At 39.9% G+C, this 15829-nt stretch overlaps 1 protein-coding gene across 1 annotated transcript; it reads left to right on the top strand.

Annotated features, from left to right (window-relative positions):
* Nucleotides 1-130: 130 nt before the first annotated feature.
* On the top strand, nucleotides 131-15355 carry LOC106607619 (cyclic GMP-AMP phosphodiesterase SMPDL3A). The gene is given in 10 exon segments (XM_014204762.3): nucleotides 131-202; nucleotides 1296-1320; nucleotides 8450-8581; nucleotides 8584-8659; nucleotides 9471-9615; nucleotides 9862-9958; nucleotides 11778-11821; nucleotides 12672-12849; nucleotides 13385-13509; nucleotides 14544-15355. Coding segments are annotated over 10 exon segments (1197 nt in total). The 3' UTR covers nucleotides 14847-15355.
* The last annotated feature ends 474 nt before the right edge of the window (nucleotides 15356-15829 follow it).

Genomic DNA, 15829 nt, shown 5'->3' with positions numbered 1-15829 from the left:
TGACCACACTGTTTTCACAACCAGGGAGCGAATAAAGCAGTCACATGACCGCCATACTTCCTGTTTGTATCTGCTGAGAGAACTTATACGACGTATTTTCGCACACATTTTATGAGCTTAATGTGAGAGTATGGGCGTCGTGTCCCTTCTGGTTGGGCTGCTGTTCAATGGGCTGCTGATTTACGCGGCGCCTCTTGCACCTGTAAATAGCATTCACCTCCCTAGCATAGGTACATTGTTTATATGCGGTGATTGCAGCAATGATTTATTTTTTTAAGGTGATTGTTGAGCTGTCAACCATTATTGCATATAAAATGAAAACAGTAAATGCGTTTTCAAAATGTGGTTGCCTTCTCAAAACATAAATAAACTCACCAGAAAAAGAAACATCTCTTTTTCAGGACCCTGTCTTTCAAAGATAATTCTTAAAAATCCAAATAACTTTACAGATCTTCATTGTAAAGAGTTGAACACTGTTTCCCATGCTTGTTCAATGAACCATAAACAATTAATGAACATGCACCTGTGGAATGGTCTTTAAGACACTAACAGCTTACAGATGGTAGGCAATTAAGGTCACAATTATGAAAACTTAGGACACTAAAGAGGCCTTTCTACTGACTCTGAAAAACACAAAAAGAAAGATGCCCAGGTTCCCTGCTCATCTGCATGAATATGCAGAGGCATTCTGCAGGAGTCATGAGGACTGCAGATGTGGCCAGGGCAATAAATTGCAATGTCCGTACTGTGAGACGCTTAAGACAGCGCTAAAGGGAGACAGGACGGACAGCTGATCGTCCTCGCAGTGGCAGACCACGTGTAACAACACCTGCACAAGATCGGTACATCTGAACATCACACCTGCGGGACAGGTACAGGATGGCAACAACAACTGCCAGAATTACACCAGGAACGCACAATCCCTCCATCAGTGCTCAGACTGTCCGCAATAGGCTGAGAGAGGCTGGACTGAGGGCTTGTAGGCCTGTTGTAAGGCAGATCCTCACCAGACATCACCTGCAACAACGTCGCCTATGGGCACAAACCCACCGTCGCTGGACCAGACAGAACTGGCAAAAAGTGCTCTTCACTGACGAGTCACGGTTTTGTCTCACCAGGGGTGATGGTCGGATTCACGTTTATCGTCGAAGGAATGAGCATTACACCCGAGGCCTGTACTCTGGAGCGGGGTCGATTTGGAGGTGGAGGTCCATCATGGTCTGGGGCGGTGTGTCACAGCGTCATCGGACTGAGCTTGTTGTCATTGCAGGCAATCTCAACGCTGTGCGTTACAGGGAAGACATCCTCCTCCCTCATGTGGTACCCTTCCTACAGGCTCATCCTGACATGACCCTCCAGCATGACAATGCCACCAGCCATACTGCTCGTTCTGTGTGTGATTTCCTGCAAGACAGGAATGTCAATGTTCTGCCATGGCCAGCAAAGAGCCTGGATCTCAATCCCATTAAGCACATCTGGGACCTGTTGGATCGGAGGGTGAGGGCTAGGGCCGTTCCCCCCAGAAATGTCTGGGAACTTGCAGGTGCCTCGGTGGAAGAGTGGGGTAACATCTCACAGCAAGAACTGGCAAATCTGGTTCAGTCCATGAGGCGAGAGTACTTAATGCAGCTGGTGGCCACACCAGATAGTGACTGTTACTTTTGATTTTGAACCCCCCTTTGTTCAGGGACACATTATTCAATTTCTGTTAGTCACATGTCTGTGGAACTTGTTCAGTTTATGTCTCAGTTGTTGAACCTTACACTGTAAAACATATTGTGCCCCTTTTACTCAAAAAAATGTAAGTAACTATTTGCATCAGCTTTTTAAATAAATCCAACAAGGAGGATCTTGTAAGTATAATATACTTCGCTATTAGTGTATTACAAACTCAAATATGTGAAGTGCAAACAACTAACTGGATCTCAAAAATTCCTTTCATTCAACTTAATTTGATCAGTTTCAGAACCGTTTTTTTTTTGTTTGACCTGCTTAAATCCTTCAAGTTCCAGAACTAATGTTATAAGTTTGATATACTAAATGCAATCCGTTACAGAGCTAATATTGTACGTTTAATTTGCTGAATTTACTCAGTATAGTAGTTTATATTCTGTTTTACAAATGTTTTTGTTGACTTAAGGTACTCAGGTTAGTAAAATGTATTTAATTTGGGTTCCTACTACTCAAATATATACATTTGAAGTCGGAAGTTTACATGCACTTAGGTTGGAGTCTTTAAAACTCGTTTTTCAACCACTTCACAAATGTCTTGTTAACAAACAATAGTTTTGGCAAGTCGGTTAGGACATCTACTTTGTGCATGACACAAGTCATTTTTCCAACAATTGTTTACAGACAGATTATTTCACTTACAATTCACTGTATCACAATTCCAGTGGGTCAGCAGTTTACATACACTAAGTTGACTGTGCCTTTAAACAACTTGGAAAACTCCAGAAAATTATGTCATGGAGTTAGAAGCTTCTGATAGGCTAATTGACATAATTTGAGTCAATTGGAGGTGTACCTGTGAATGTATTTCAAGGCCCACCTTCAAACTCAGTGCCTCTTTGCTTGACATCATGGGAAAATCAAAAGAAATCAGCCAATACCTCAGAAAAAAAATTGTAGACCTCCACAAGTCTGGTTCATCCTTGGGAGCTATTTCCAAATGCCTGAAGGTACCACGTTCATCTGTACAAACAATAGTATGCAAGTATAAACACCATGGGACCACGTAGCCGTCATACCGCTCCTAGAGATGAACATACTTTGGTGCTAAAAGTGCAACTCAATCCCAGAACAAGAGCAAAGGACCTTGTGAAGATTCTGGAGGAAACAGGTACAAAAGTATCTATTTCCACAGTAAAACGAGTCCTATATCAACATAACCTGAAAGGCCGCTCAGCAAGGAAGAAGCCACTGCTCCAAAACCGCCATAAAAAAGCCAGACTACGCTTTGCAACTGCACATGGGGACAAAGATCGTACTTTTTGGAGAAATGTCCTCTGGTCTGATGAAACAAAAATAGAACATTTTGGCCATAATGACCATTGTTATGTTTGGAGGAAAAGGGGAGGCTTGCAAGCCGAAGAGCACCATCCCAACCATGAAGCACGGGGGTGGCAGCATCATGTTGTGGGGGTGCTTTGCTACAGGAAGTACTGGTGCACTCCACAAAATAGATGGCTTCATGAAGAAGAAAAATGTTGGATATATTGAAGCAACATCTCAAGACATCAGTCAGGAAGTTAAAGCTTGGTCACAAATGGGTCTTCCAAATGGACAATAACCCCAAGCATACTTCCAAAGTTGTGGCAAAATGGCTTAAGGACAACAGAGTCAAGGTATTGGAGTGGCCATCACAAAACCCTGATCTCAATCCTATATAACATTTGTGGGCAGAACTGAAAAAGCGTGTGCGAGCAAGGAGGCCTACAAACCTGACTCAGTTCCACCAGCTCTGTCAGGAGGATTGGGCCAAAATTCACCCAACTTATTGTGGGAAGCTTATGGAAGGCTACCCAAAATGTTTGACCCAAGTTAAACAATTTAAAGGCAATGCTACCAAATACTAATTGAGTGTATGTAAACTTCTGTCCCACTGGGAATGTGATGAAAGAAATAAAAGCTGAAATAAATCATTCTCTCTGCTATTATTCTGACATTTCACATTTTTAAAATAAAGTGGTGATCCTAACTGACCTAAGACAGGGATTTTCTACTAGGATTAAATGTCAGGAATTGTGAAAAACTGAGTTTAAATGTATTTGTCTAAGGTGTATGTAAACTTCCGACTTCAATTGTATTCACAAATATTCTTAAAAAGCTGATGCAAATAGTTACCTCAATATACTTGGGATAATTTACAAAAAAATATTATTTCTATTCAAGGGAATTTGCAAAAAGAAACAGTGTTCAACTTCGAACTTCCACACATTTATTTTGAATAAAATAAATGTTATCATTTTATCATTTCTTCAAACTTCAATCTCAAATTGCCCTTTAAACCCTTCTCCTTAGACATTCATATTTTGTCATCTGCAAGCATTCTGGGTATAACTACACCTTGCCTCCTTAGGTAAAGTTACATCCGATAGCTTGCACCTGACTACAAATAATTATTGATCTTCACAACTGCATAAAGTTTAGGTGATAGTTTGGGATTAGCACTTTGACCTCACATCTTGTACAGTTTGGCAAATATTTTCTAGTGGTCTGTGTGCCCCTTAACAACAAAGCAATATTTTAACAGAAACGTAAGTTAAAGATGTGTCTTAATAGACTTTACACAAGTCACAATATGAACTTTAGCTCAAATACAACCTCATTCAAACTGTTTTAGATTAATCAAAACATGGGTTTTCAAAACGTACATGGAGTAAGTTGTTACAAAATATATGCCAAATTCTCCCTTAAAACCTGACTCCATATGCACATATTGTTTTGACAGGTATAAGCATTCTGGGTATAGCTCCACCTTGCATCTGACAAATAATCTCAGATATCCACTAGTGCACATGGAGTAAATTTTAAAACGAAGCTGTTTTTTAAACAGGAATGAACAATGTCTCTTATGACTTCACCTGACAACGAGCATCATGTAAACTGTAGCTCCTATACCACCTAGCAACTAGCTTTTCAGCTAACTCAGTAGGGTTTAGACCACAGTTTGTGAGTGGCCCTTTGAGAGTTCTACATTTACATTTACATTTTAGTCATTTAGCAGACGCTCTTATCCAGAGCGACTTACAGTAGTGAATGCATACATTTCATTTCATGCATTTTTTTTTTTGTACTGGCCCCCCGTGGGAATCGGACCCACAACCCTGGCGTTGCACACACCATGCTGGCGTTGCAAACACCATGCTCTAGATATCTCATAGATATCTTTAGATATCTCTGAAAACAAGTAACTTCGTCTTTAGAGCTTGGACCCGTGGGGAGGTCCTGAGATCATCAAGTTCCAAGAATACTTTTTGGAACACCTCAAATGTATATTTCAGTTCTTTGGGTACCTCAGATTTAAGCCATAGATGAGGCCCATAAGCAACGTACAGGACTGTGTAACACTAGGAATACCAGCCAGGACCTCTGCTCCTTCGATGCAGATCCCATGCTCTATATTCTGGTGCAGATCCTTCACAGTGAACACATTCATCACATGCTGAACGAGGTCCTCTCGGATCATGGTGTCGTCAGCATCCTGAGTGAAAAAATGAAGAAATAACAGACTAGGCTATTACATTAACTGTGCAACTTGAGAGGAGAGGGGGAAAGAAAGGAAGATACCTCATTTAGAGATAAATAAGGATACAAAAATGAAAAACCTTTACCTTGTATTCTGTGATAAGGTCTTCAACCCTCTCACCGCGGTATATGATCAGGCCACGGATCACACTGTCTCTTCTTTCCTGGATGGTGTTGCACTGTAATATAATGTTATGCAAATAATTGCATTTAATACCGGCAACTAAATACTTACAGTATAACCTATATACTATTGTGAAGGTGTTACTGTGCATACCCTGTACAGAACTTCAAGGATTTTCTGCATGTCCGCCTGTACAGCACCTCCTTTTGACTTAAACAAGTCAAAAAGTTTTGGTGTATATTCGTCCAGCTTCTGCATAAAGGTGGACTCAAGAGCAACATTTGTAATTCTTCTGAACTCTTCCTTAATATGAGAGAGGGAGAGAAAACATCTTCTGAACAGATAAGTACAAAAGATGATCTGAGAGACAGATGCTATTGGGAAACCCCTCCCAAAGCTTGTGCAGAGTGAGAATGTTCAGACTAATCTTTAATGCATATTGAATTGTAGGTTATAATATTAGGTCAAGACAGCAAAATATTTAAATCCATTTTTTACCTACATTGACTATTTTCATTCAGCTGTATTTTGTACCTGAGTGGGTTCAAACCAGGTTGGCCATCTTTCATTGAAGTCCTTCACAGGAAGGGCCTGAACGACATCTTGTCTTCGATATGAGAAGGTCTTTGCCATTTTAGCACTCACAATGTTGTGGTTGTCACGTATTTGTACTTGAATGCAGAAAAACTGCAGATCTTACATTGCATGTGCTGCCTGATCCCTACGGAATTAAGATAAAATCAATATTTTTTTTTGTGTATACATAAGCACTACAAACGCTTAAAACATTATTACTTACACATCCCATATGTTATCTCGTTCTAAAATAAGGAAGACACACATTGTCAATACCTGCCTGGGTGACAGCGCGTTGTGTAAAACACTAATAGGGCCCTATGAAATCCTTGTTCTTTTTTTCCCCAAATGCCGTTTTATTTTCAGGAATTCCATGTTAACTTTTTGTTGCCTAATGTGTTCAATCCATTTGGGTGATTAAAAAAATACAGTATATATCTAATACCTATTATTCACACTAATGTTGGGTTACTGTAATAAAAATATCCTGTCTGAGGGGTACCGTGTATTCTGTTTACATTTCTGGATTCCGTCGAGGATTTCGGCATTGCGGAAATCATAGGGCCTTACAAGCCCTAATGTGAGCTACAATGACAACACAAAGACATTTGAATATATTTACATACCATGTCAATGTATTCTGGAAAATATGGCCATTCCAGAGGAGAAAGATCAAGACGAGGTCCATTGAGCTGTTCCAAGCACAATATAAGTTCAGAACTTGATCTAGCATGTCAGTCCAACATAATAATGATATTATGAATATCATATTTTTAAGTTGATGGTTGTTACTTAGAAATATTTGTTCAAATTTAGCAGCATATTACCTTGGATTTTTATTTGCAAATGCCAGTCTTTTACAACACATATAAATGAAGTACTATATTCAAAAATGTAAGTAAAACCAGAAACCTATTATTTTAAGTAAAAATCATTGATTTTCTTTTGCAATATTTACTAAGCCCGTGGGTAATTTTTTAAAGTGTACAAATATTTACACATGTTAAGTTTGCTGAAAATAAACGCAGTTGACAGTGAGAGAACTGAGTTGCTGAGTTTATATTTATCAAAACTATATTATACCATCAAAATTGCAAATACATTAACAAAAGAACATAACTGCCTGCAAAAAGATTAAGGCAAGCATAGGCTACTAATCTCTTGAGTCCAAGCAGACAGAACAGAACGTTTAAGAAAATAAATCCCAGTAGATCAACACATTTTATTTATAGTCGCTAAATCATGATGATCAAAATTGGAAGTACAAGTATTCAAATGTACAGAATTATGGGTAATTACAAAAATGTTAAGCATATTTTACCAAACTATTTAATATACATTCCAGCAGCATACCACTGTGCATCCCACTGTGGGCTTGCTTCTGAAGCTAAGTAGGTTTTGTCCTGGTCAGTCCCTGGGTGGGAGACCAGATGCTGCTGGAAGGGGTTTTGGAGGGTCAGTAGGAGGCACCCTTTCCTCTGGTCTAAAAATGATAATTTCCCAATGCCCCAGTGCAGTGATTGGGGACATTGCCCTGTGTAGGGTGCTGTCTTTCAGATGGGACTTAAACGGGTGTCCTGACTCTCTGTGGTCACTAATGATCCCATGGCACTTATTGTATGAGTAGGGTTGTTAACCCTGGTGTCCTGGCTAAATTCCCAATCTGGCCCTCATACCATCACGGTCACCTAATCATCCCCAGCTTACAATTGGCTCATTTATTCCCCAGGTTCTTGCTGTAAATGATAATGTGTTCTCAGTCAACTTAGCTGGTAAAATAAGGGGACTTTAATCAGTGTCATCACAATTTCATGTATTCAATACAAAGGCTGGTTTGCTTATAGTTTTGTAGACTTTCCATTGGTCCACAGAAACACCATCCACAATATAAATAAGGAAATGTCAATACAATGGAGAAACCAATGATTTGAATGTATAGGCCTCAATCCACACACAAGCAAAGTTCTGTAATGGAAGGTAACAATGTTGAAGATAATGACTTAGGACTAACCCAACTTCATTCTCTACATCTCTGCCTGTCCGCAATATTGTAAAACATCATAACACAATTAGACAGTCCCCATTGCCTAGATCTATCCATGTATTGTACATGGTATGACACTGATAGTGTGATTTAGAATTTTGTGCATTTGGCTTAAGCAGCAGGAGTCGCATGTCACCATCCTGCCTGGTGTCAACGGTACAGGCTGGTGGCGGTGGTGTAATGGTGTGGGGAATGTTTCTGGTACAAGTTAGGTCCCTTGATACCAATGAAGCAATGTTTGAACGCCACGCATTGTAGAATCCATGCCCCAAATAATTCAGGATGTTCTGGAGTTAAAGGGGGGTCCGACCCGGTACTTGATGGGTTTACCTAATAAACTGGCCACTGAGTTGTGTTACCTATAGTTAATAAATCCTGACTAGCATGAATTACATAATCCCCTACATGTAATACAATAGATTGATATAACATGCCCAATAAGATTTCAATTTCAGGGAGATTCTGTCACATCTTTGACCTGCATTTTGACCCCACCTACCATGTGACTGATGAATACACCAAAGTGTGTTTCTCCTCTAAGGGTGTCCCAGCCTCAAACCCTGGTCTTTTTGGAAACTTCATGTGTGACTCTACCAGCTCATCCTGTCAGCTTTCCAGCACATGAAACAAGTTGCCCCACAGCCAGAGTTTATGATCCGGACAAGGTTTGTAGCTTTCTATGGTATGGAAAACAACATGTGGTGTTAATGTGGATTTGTTTTCCTGTTTCATATACAACACTAATGGAGGAGTACCCTGTGCACCTTTTGAGAGGTTAAACAACTAACAAAACATATTGCTTCCTCCTTCCTGTCATTGGATAACTAACAATGATATTGTCACTGATGGAATTGTTGTAAAATAAGCAACCAATCAGTGATTTGCTCACTGAAGCATGAACAATGTCTGTATAGTGTATCATCTTGAAACGGCTCTAGGCTGTGTCTCGACCCGAAATGCAATAAGCAATTTGCACAGCAGCCAAATAGGCCATAAATCATCCATACAATAACTTCTGCTGATATTAAAACCAAGTGCTATAAAGTCAATATGCCAACGTTCAACCAGTGGGGACAACTCCGCATCAGATAGGTGTGCATATGAATAAAGAGCAATGCATAGCAAAGGCTACTAAAAATGGACTAAATGCTATGCTAAGGCCTGAAAATTTGAATCACACATAACACGAAAGGACTTGTACTGCATGTGTATGGCGCTAAGCTAGTTTATTTCACAAATCTTCAGTTAATCGGTTAAGCCTGACATTTTATTGGCATGTATAATACTTGTTAAGCATAATTAAGATGCTTTGGTGAAAGGCCCTGCCACTGCACCTAGATTCAAATGTGAAAAAAGACAACTCCTGGATTACAGGGATTTATGGGTAACACATTAGCAGATCTTTGTTTTATTTCATTAATTCTGCCCTGGGCTCTCTGTAATAAGTTATTCGAATGAGCTTATTCCTCTCTCCAGAGACAGCCCTCCACATGTCCCATCAGGGGAGCTGTCCACGGACGTGGTGATCCAAGTCATCAGCAACATGACTCAAACCATCAGGGAGTTCCTCCTAGACATGCCGGTGTACCCCGCCCTCGGGAACCACGACTACTGGCCCCAGGTATTCTATTTATTTGATGGGGCGGAGATGACCTGTGATGGATAGACATCTGGTTAAATGCTGACAGTGGTAGACACCCTGGTTCAAACCAGAGATTGTATCGGCATGTCTGAAAGATAAAGTTTCCTTCATGCATTTTTAGTGTGGGCAGCAGTTGATTGCCTATTTTACCTCTATAAGAATGTTTCTGTTTCATGTTTTGTATATGTACTGTATTTTCAAGATCGTGTTAAACATTACTTTCAGGATCAACTTCTGACCTCCACCAATGATATTTACCAGGCTGCAGCCAAATTGTGAGAGCCTCGCTTGAAGCCAGAAGCCCTTGTAACTCTGAGAGAAGGTAAGTTGCTTGTGTCATTACATGTTAGAACCACCTTTGGCAGCGATTACAGCTGTGAGTCTTTCTGGGTAAGTCTCTAAGAGCTTTCCACACCTGGATTGCGCAACATTTGACCATTTGTCACGTCTGTGTGTAGGAACGGACCAAGGCGCAGCGTGAATATCGTTCCACATCTTTTATTTAAATGTGAAACTTCGCAATACAAACAATAAACTATAAACAAACAACAAACAACAAACCGTGACGACAGAGGTGCAACATGCACTAACTCAAAATAATCTCCCACAAACAAAGGTGGGAAAAACAACTACTTAAATATGATCCCCAATTAGAGACAACGATGACCAGCTGCCTCTAATTGGGGATCATCCAACAAAAAAAACCATCGAAAAACAGAAACTAGAACCAAAAAACATAGAAAAATTAAACTAGAATAAACCCCTCCAGTTGCGCCCTGACCTACTCTACCATAGAAATTAAGAGCTCTCTATGGTCAGGACGTGACACCATTATTCTGTTCGAAATTCTTCAAGCTCTGTCATATTGGTTGTTGGTCATTGCTAGAAAAACCTTTTCAGGTCTTGCCATATATTTTCAAGCAGATTTCAGTCAAAACTGTGACTCGGCCATTAAGGAACATTCACTGTCTTCTTGGTAAGCAACTCCAGTGTAGATTTGGCCTTGTGTTTTAGGTTATTGTCCTACTGAAAGGTGAATTCATCTCCCAGTGTCTGGTGGAAAGCAGACTGAACCAGATTTTCCTCTAGGATTTTGCCTGTGTTTAGCTCCATTCCGTTTCTTTTTTATCCTGAAAAACTCCCCAGTCCTTAATGATTACAAGCATACCCATAACATGATGCAGCCACCACTATGCTTGAAAATATGGAGAGTGGTACTCAGGGATGTGTTGTGTTGGATTTGCCCCAAACATAACACTTTGTATTTAGGACAAGAAGTTAATTGCTTTGCCATATGTTTTGCAGTATTACTTTATTGCCTTGTTGCAGAAAACATGTATTCTGTACAGGCTTCCTTCTTCTCACTCTGTCAATTAGTTGAGTATTGTGGACATACTACAATGTTGTTGATCCATCTGCAGTTTTCTCCTATCACAGCCTTTAAACTCAAACTGTTTAAAAGTAACCATTGGCCTCATGGTGAAATCCCTGAGCGGTTTCCTTCCTCTCCAGCAACTGAGTTAGGAAGGACGCCAGTATCTTTGTAGTAACTCGGTGTATTGATACACCATCCAAAGTGTAATTAATAACTTCACCATGACCAAAGGGATATTCAATGTCTGCTTTTTACATTTTTACCCATCTATCAATAGGTACCCTTCTTTGCGAGGCATTGGAAAAGCTCCCTGGTCTTTGTGGTTGAATCTGTGTTTGAAATTACCTGCTTGACTGAGGGACCTTGCAGATAATTGTATGTGTGGGGTACAGAGATGAGTTAGTCAATCAAAGATCATATTAAACACTATTATTGCACACAGAGTGAGTCCATGCAACTTACTACGTGACTTGTTAAACACAATTTTACTCATGAACTTATTTAGGCTTGCCATAACAAAGGGGTTGAATACTTATTGACTCAAGACATTTTCAGCGTTTCATTTTTTTATAATAAAAAAAAAAGAAAAACATAATTACACTTTGACATTAAAGGGTATTGTGTGTAGGCCAGTGACAAAAAAAATCTAAATTTAATCATTTTTAAATTCGGGCTGTAACACAATAAAATTTGGGAAAAAGTCAAGGGGTGTGAATACTTTCTGAATGCACTGTTTGACCTCTTGACCTTCTCCATTCTCTGTGAGGATATTTCCAGGGTGTCCTGCAGCCAATGGAACTGTCCTGCTGGGTCACTCATATTCACCGTCACTTTATTGGGGATGTAGTTTAGGATTGTGTTCAGGCTTATCAGTCGCAGCTTGGGCTACACCAACTGAGAGTTCCTTCACAAAATGTATGTTTTAGGCATTTAGCAGATGCTCTAATCCAGAGCTAATTAAAGTAGTGAGTGTATACATTTTAATTTGTACTGGTCCCCCATGGGAACTCAACACACAACCCTGGTGTTGCAAGTGTCATGCTCTGCCAACTGAGCCACACGGGACAATAAGTTAAAGATCAGGTAAGGTTATTGTGTGCTGGGTCAAGTTATTGTGAGTTTTACAATGGTTATCAATATGTAATGTTTATGGATATTAAAAACAATGCAAAAAAGAATTGCAAAGTACCAAGAAGCCTGATCAGCAGGCCTAAAATGAGTTCTCTCATGCTTTAGCCAGACTCAGTGGGTTGAATACTTATCTAATCAAGATATATTAGTGTTTTATTTTTCATGACTTTTTAATTATTTATTTTTACAAATGTTAGAATTTTTCTTCCGCTTTGACATTAGAGTATTTTGTGTAGATTGTTGACAAAAATAATGACTAATCAATTTTAATCCTACTTTGTAACACAACAAAATGTGGAAAAACTCAAGGGTTGTGAATACTTTCTGTAGGCACTGTAGCTACATGACTTAGTAGAAGGAATATGTCTAGCCAGGTGCTGAGGGCTTCTGAATAGTCCTGCATGGATTCTAAGCACCAGAAGACTGCTTATACAGGATATAACATGTAAGTCTTTTTTAAAGTAAGGTTTGACTCCAAACCAGTCCTATCATGCCTAAGCATGCTGTTTCTCCTGTCATCCCTCCTTAGGTTGACATTGCTCATGTTCCAGTGGGTTACTTGCCCTATGCCAGGAACACCACGGCCGTCAGAGAACTCTACAGTGAGAGACTTGTGAAGATAATTCGCAACTACAGGGAGATCATCTCAGGGTATTTCTATGGCCACACTCATAGAGACAGCGTAATGGTCTTGCAGGATCAGCAAGGTGAGTCACTGGAATGCGTCAAGGCTCTGCGTTGGATAAGTGACTGTCATCAAGGAGTAACTAGTATTGATTAACTTATAGTATTGATAGCATTCGATAGTATTCAATAGATCATATGCTGTTAACTTAATCATAGCCTCTTTTGCAAAAGTTAATTTTTGTCGGGTAAGTGACTGGATGAGGTTAGAACATTATTTTTTTTATCTGTCATCAAATTCTGAACTCTACTTCATTGTGTGAAGGAGGCATCATACTCTAAGTGACCTTTTTTTTACCTTTCCAACTATAATGACGTGTTTAGATCGTGTTCAATTCCACCTCAAATTACTCAGACAATCGACATCGACCAATGTGACTCATACACCTCCTGTGGGTTCAGTGTTATCCTGACTGTCGGTGTTGGCTAGAATCCCCACAGCCACAAAAATGCGTGTTTGTATAATTAGCTAGCTTAATGCAATGGAGGAGGAACTAAGGAATTAATGCCTTTAGCCATGTATTTATTTACCCAAATGATCATTTGTTTGCTTTGAAGGGGAGCCGGTTAATTCCCTGTTTGTCACACCGGCTGTTACTCCAATCAAAAGTGCAGAAGAGCCGTACTCCAACAACAGAGCCTTCCACATGTAGCACTATGACCCAAAGGACTACGGGCTGCTGGTAAGTAGGGAACTCAGTTAACTTGTGAACCACCATTATCCAGGGGTTTGGGACAATCTACTTTCATTTGGAAATATCCATTCATTATGTATTATCATCCTTATGTCTAACATTAACCCTCTCAAGGTGATGTAGTTAAGCTGAACTTATTTCATGATTACCATGCAGAGACTGATTTCAGTTCTGCATTTTCACTTTCCCTCCTATTATTTTCATGAGGTCAGCACTGATCTGTCCTTGGCTTGGTTTATTAAAGTACAGTTTCAACAGAGCAATCCCAATGTGATTCTCGCTCATACAGCATAGAGCTCAGAGTAGCTTACATGTGATTTCAGCATGCCCCAAAGACGGGAGCTCAAACATGTCACCGCCACAGTCAACAGTGGGAAGGCCCCAGCCTTTGAAAATCACTGTTAGTCTCTTTGTAGCTCTACTTCCTGGGGTAATCTGTTAAGAAAAGCAATGTGGAAAATACGAACGAATCAGAGACATCTTGACAACACTTTTTCAAATGGGGAGCATTCAGTCTCAACAACTTAACAAATCCCTAGACCAGGGTTCCCCAACTGGCGGTCATTTTGGGGGGAGGGAGCGGGGGGATTTTCATTGTTGGACATAAAAGACTGTAAAAAGCCCTGGAAATCGTCTCCAAATGATTATACATTTTGGAAGTCTATTCCCTAGTATTTCCACGCATAATAGAGGGAGAAACACGTGATCGTATACAAATGCAAGCAAGGCTTGAAATCATTATGTTTTAGTCAAATATTATATTGGTTTGGGCTTCTTGCTGTCAATTTGCAGTCTACAAATGATTTGTAATTATATTCCGGCCCCCCGACCATCCGCTCAAGAAAAAAATAGGCCCGCAGCTGAATCTAGTTGATGATCCCTGCCCTAGACCCACAGCAATGCTGTTCCTTCATGATTAATGGTGCTGTCATTCATAACAAATCTACTTCTAATCAAGGTACTCTCTCAGTAAAGGTTTTTGCTTTTCATGCTTTTGAAATAGTATTTTTCTCTCTCTGAAGGATATTTGGCAGTACTACTTGAATCTCATCGAAGCCAACCAAGAAAAAAGATCTGACTGGAAACTTGAATACGTAATCACTGAACCATTTGGATTAAAGGATATTCAACCACACAGCTTGTTTCAACTTGCCCTGAGTTTTGAAATGGGGCAAAGTGAAGCGTTTCAGAAGTATTTTTGCCATTTTATGGTGAGCTATGATGATAACATTGTGTGTGATGGGGCCTGCAAGCTGACTCAGGTCTTTGCGGTGCAGTCCTTGGACTATACATCCTATTTCAAACGTATTGAAAAGGGACACTAAAACAGGGATATTTTTTTTGTGAGCTACTGTAATGGAAAAATTCAGGGATTTTATTAATGCTGTAGAGATATTTCATATGTATTCACATGACCATGAAATATAAATGTATAATGTAATACTTTCAATTAAATGATGACAATTTAAGCATCTCTGAGGTCGAAATACGGACACGATACCAGATGATAATGTTGATGATTATATAATCGCAAAAGGCCAAATATTGTGTACAACATTTTTTGACCTCTTATTGATTTCTCTGTGACATGTTCAAATCAAAGAGAAATAGATCACTAATTGCTAAGTACACTGTATGGTTATTGCTTTTAAAATGTCTGGCAGTTATGAATAAACTGTAAACGGTGAATTGCTTTGCTTGCAGAATAAAGCAAATTGCATCTAAGTGGAACTGTTGCACAAAAGGGGAGGGCATTTATGAGAAAAATGTTTTTTATATTTCAATGCACTTGTTTATTTCCCAAAAATAAAAGATGGCACAACAATTTTCTCTACATTTGTAAGTTGTGATATTTTGTTCTCTGCGACACCATCAGTTTCTCATGTGCAGAGATCAAACTCTCTGGATCAAAGTGGCCCTAGTTGGGAGATTGTTTTTCCAGCTGTCATGCTACAGTTCTCCTCTTCACCTGCTCCCCAGTCCCCTCAATAGCTGTACTGTGAGAGAGGTTAACTCATGACCTCGCTGGAGAAAATGAAAAGCTAGCAAATGCCACTCTAGACCAAACCACTCCGCGGGGGATGGGAGATCAGACAGCCCCAACCCTATTCGACCCTCTCCTCCTCTCCCCTTGTTCCCCGCTTCTCTCCCCCTCTCCCCACAGTCCAGAAGGACTATCTGCCCTTGCCTTTTGGATTTGGGGACGAAATCTTTTCACTCATATGCCCTCAACTGGGTTTAACATTAGCATTCAGGGGCTGAGAGAGTCTGGGAGAGTCACAATGCCTGGTGGAAGGGACTGTGGAAA

Source organism: Salmo salar, chromosome 06 (genome assembly GCF_965601325.2).
Source record: "Salmo salar chromosome 06, fSalSal1, whole genome shotgun sequence".
NCBI classification, from domain to species: domain Eukaryota; kingdom Metazoa; phylum Chordata; class Actinopteri; order Salmoniformes; family Salmonidae; genus Salmo; species Salmo salar.
Note: the sequence above shows the minus strand (reverse complement) of the source record. Positions and strands in the feature narration are given on the sequence as shown.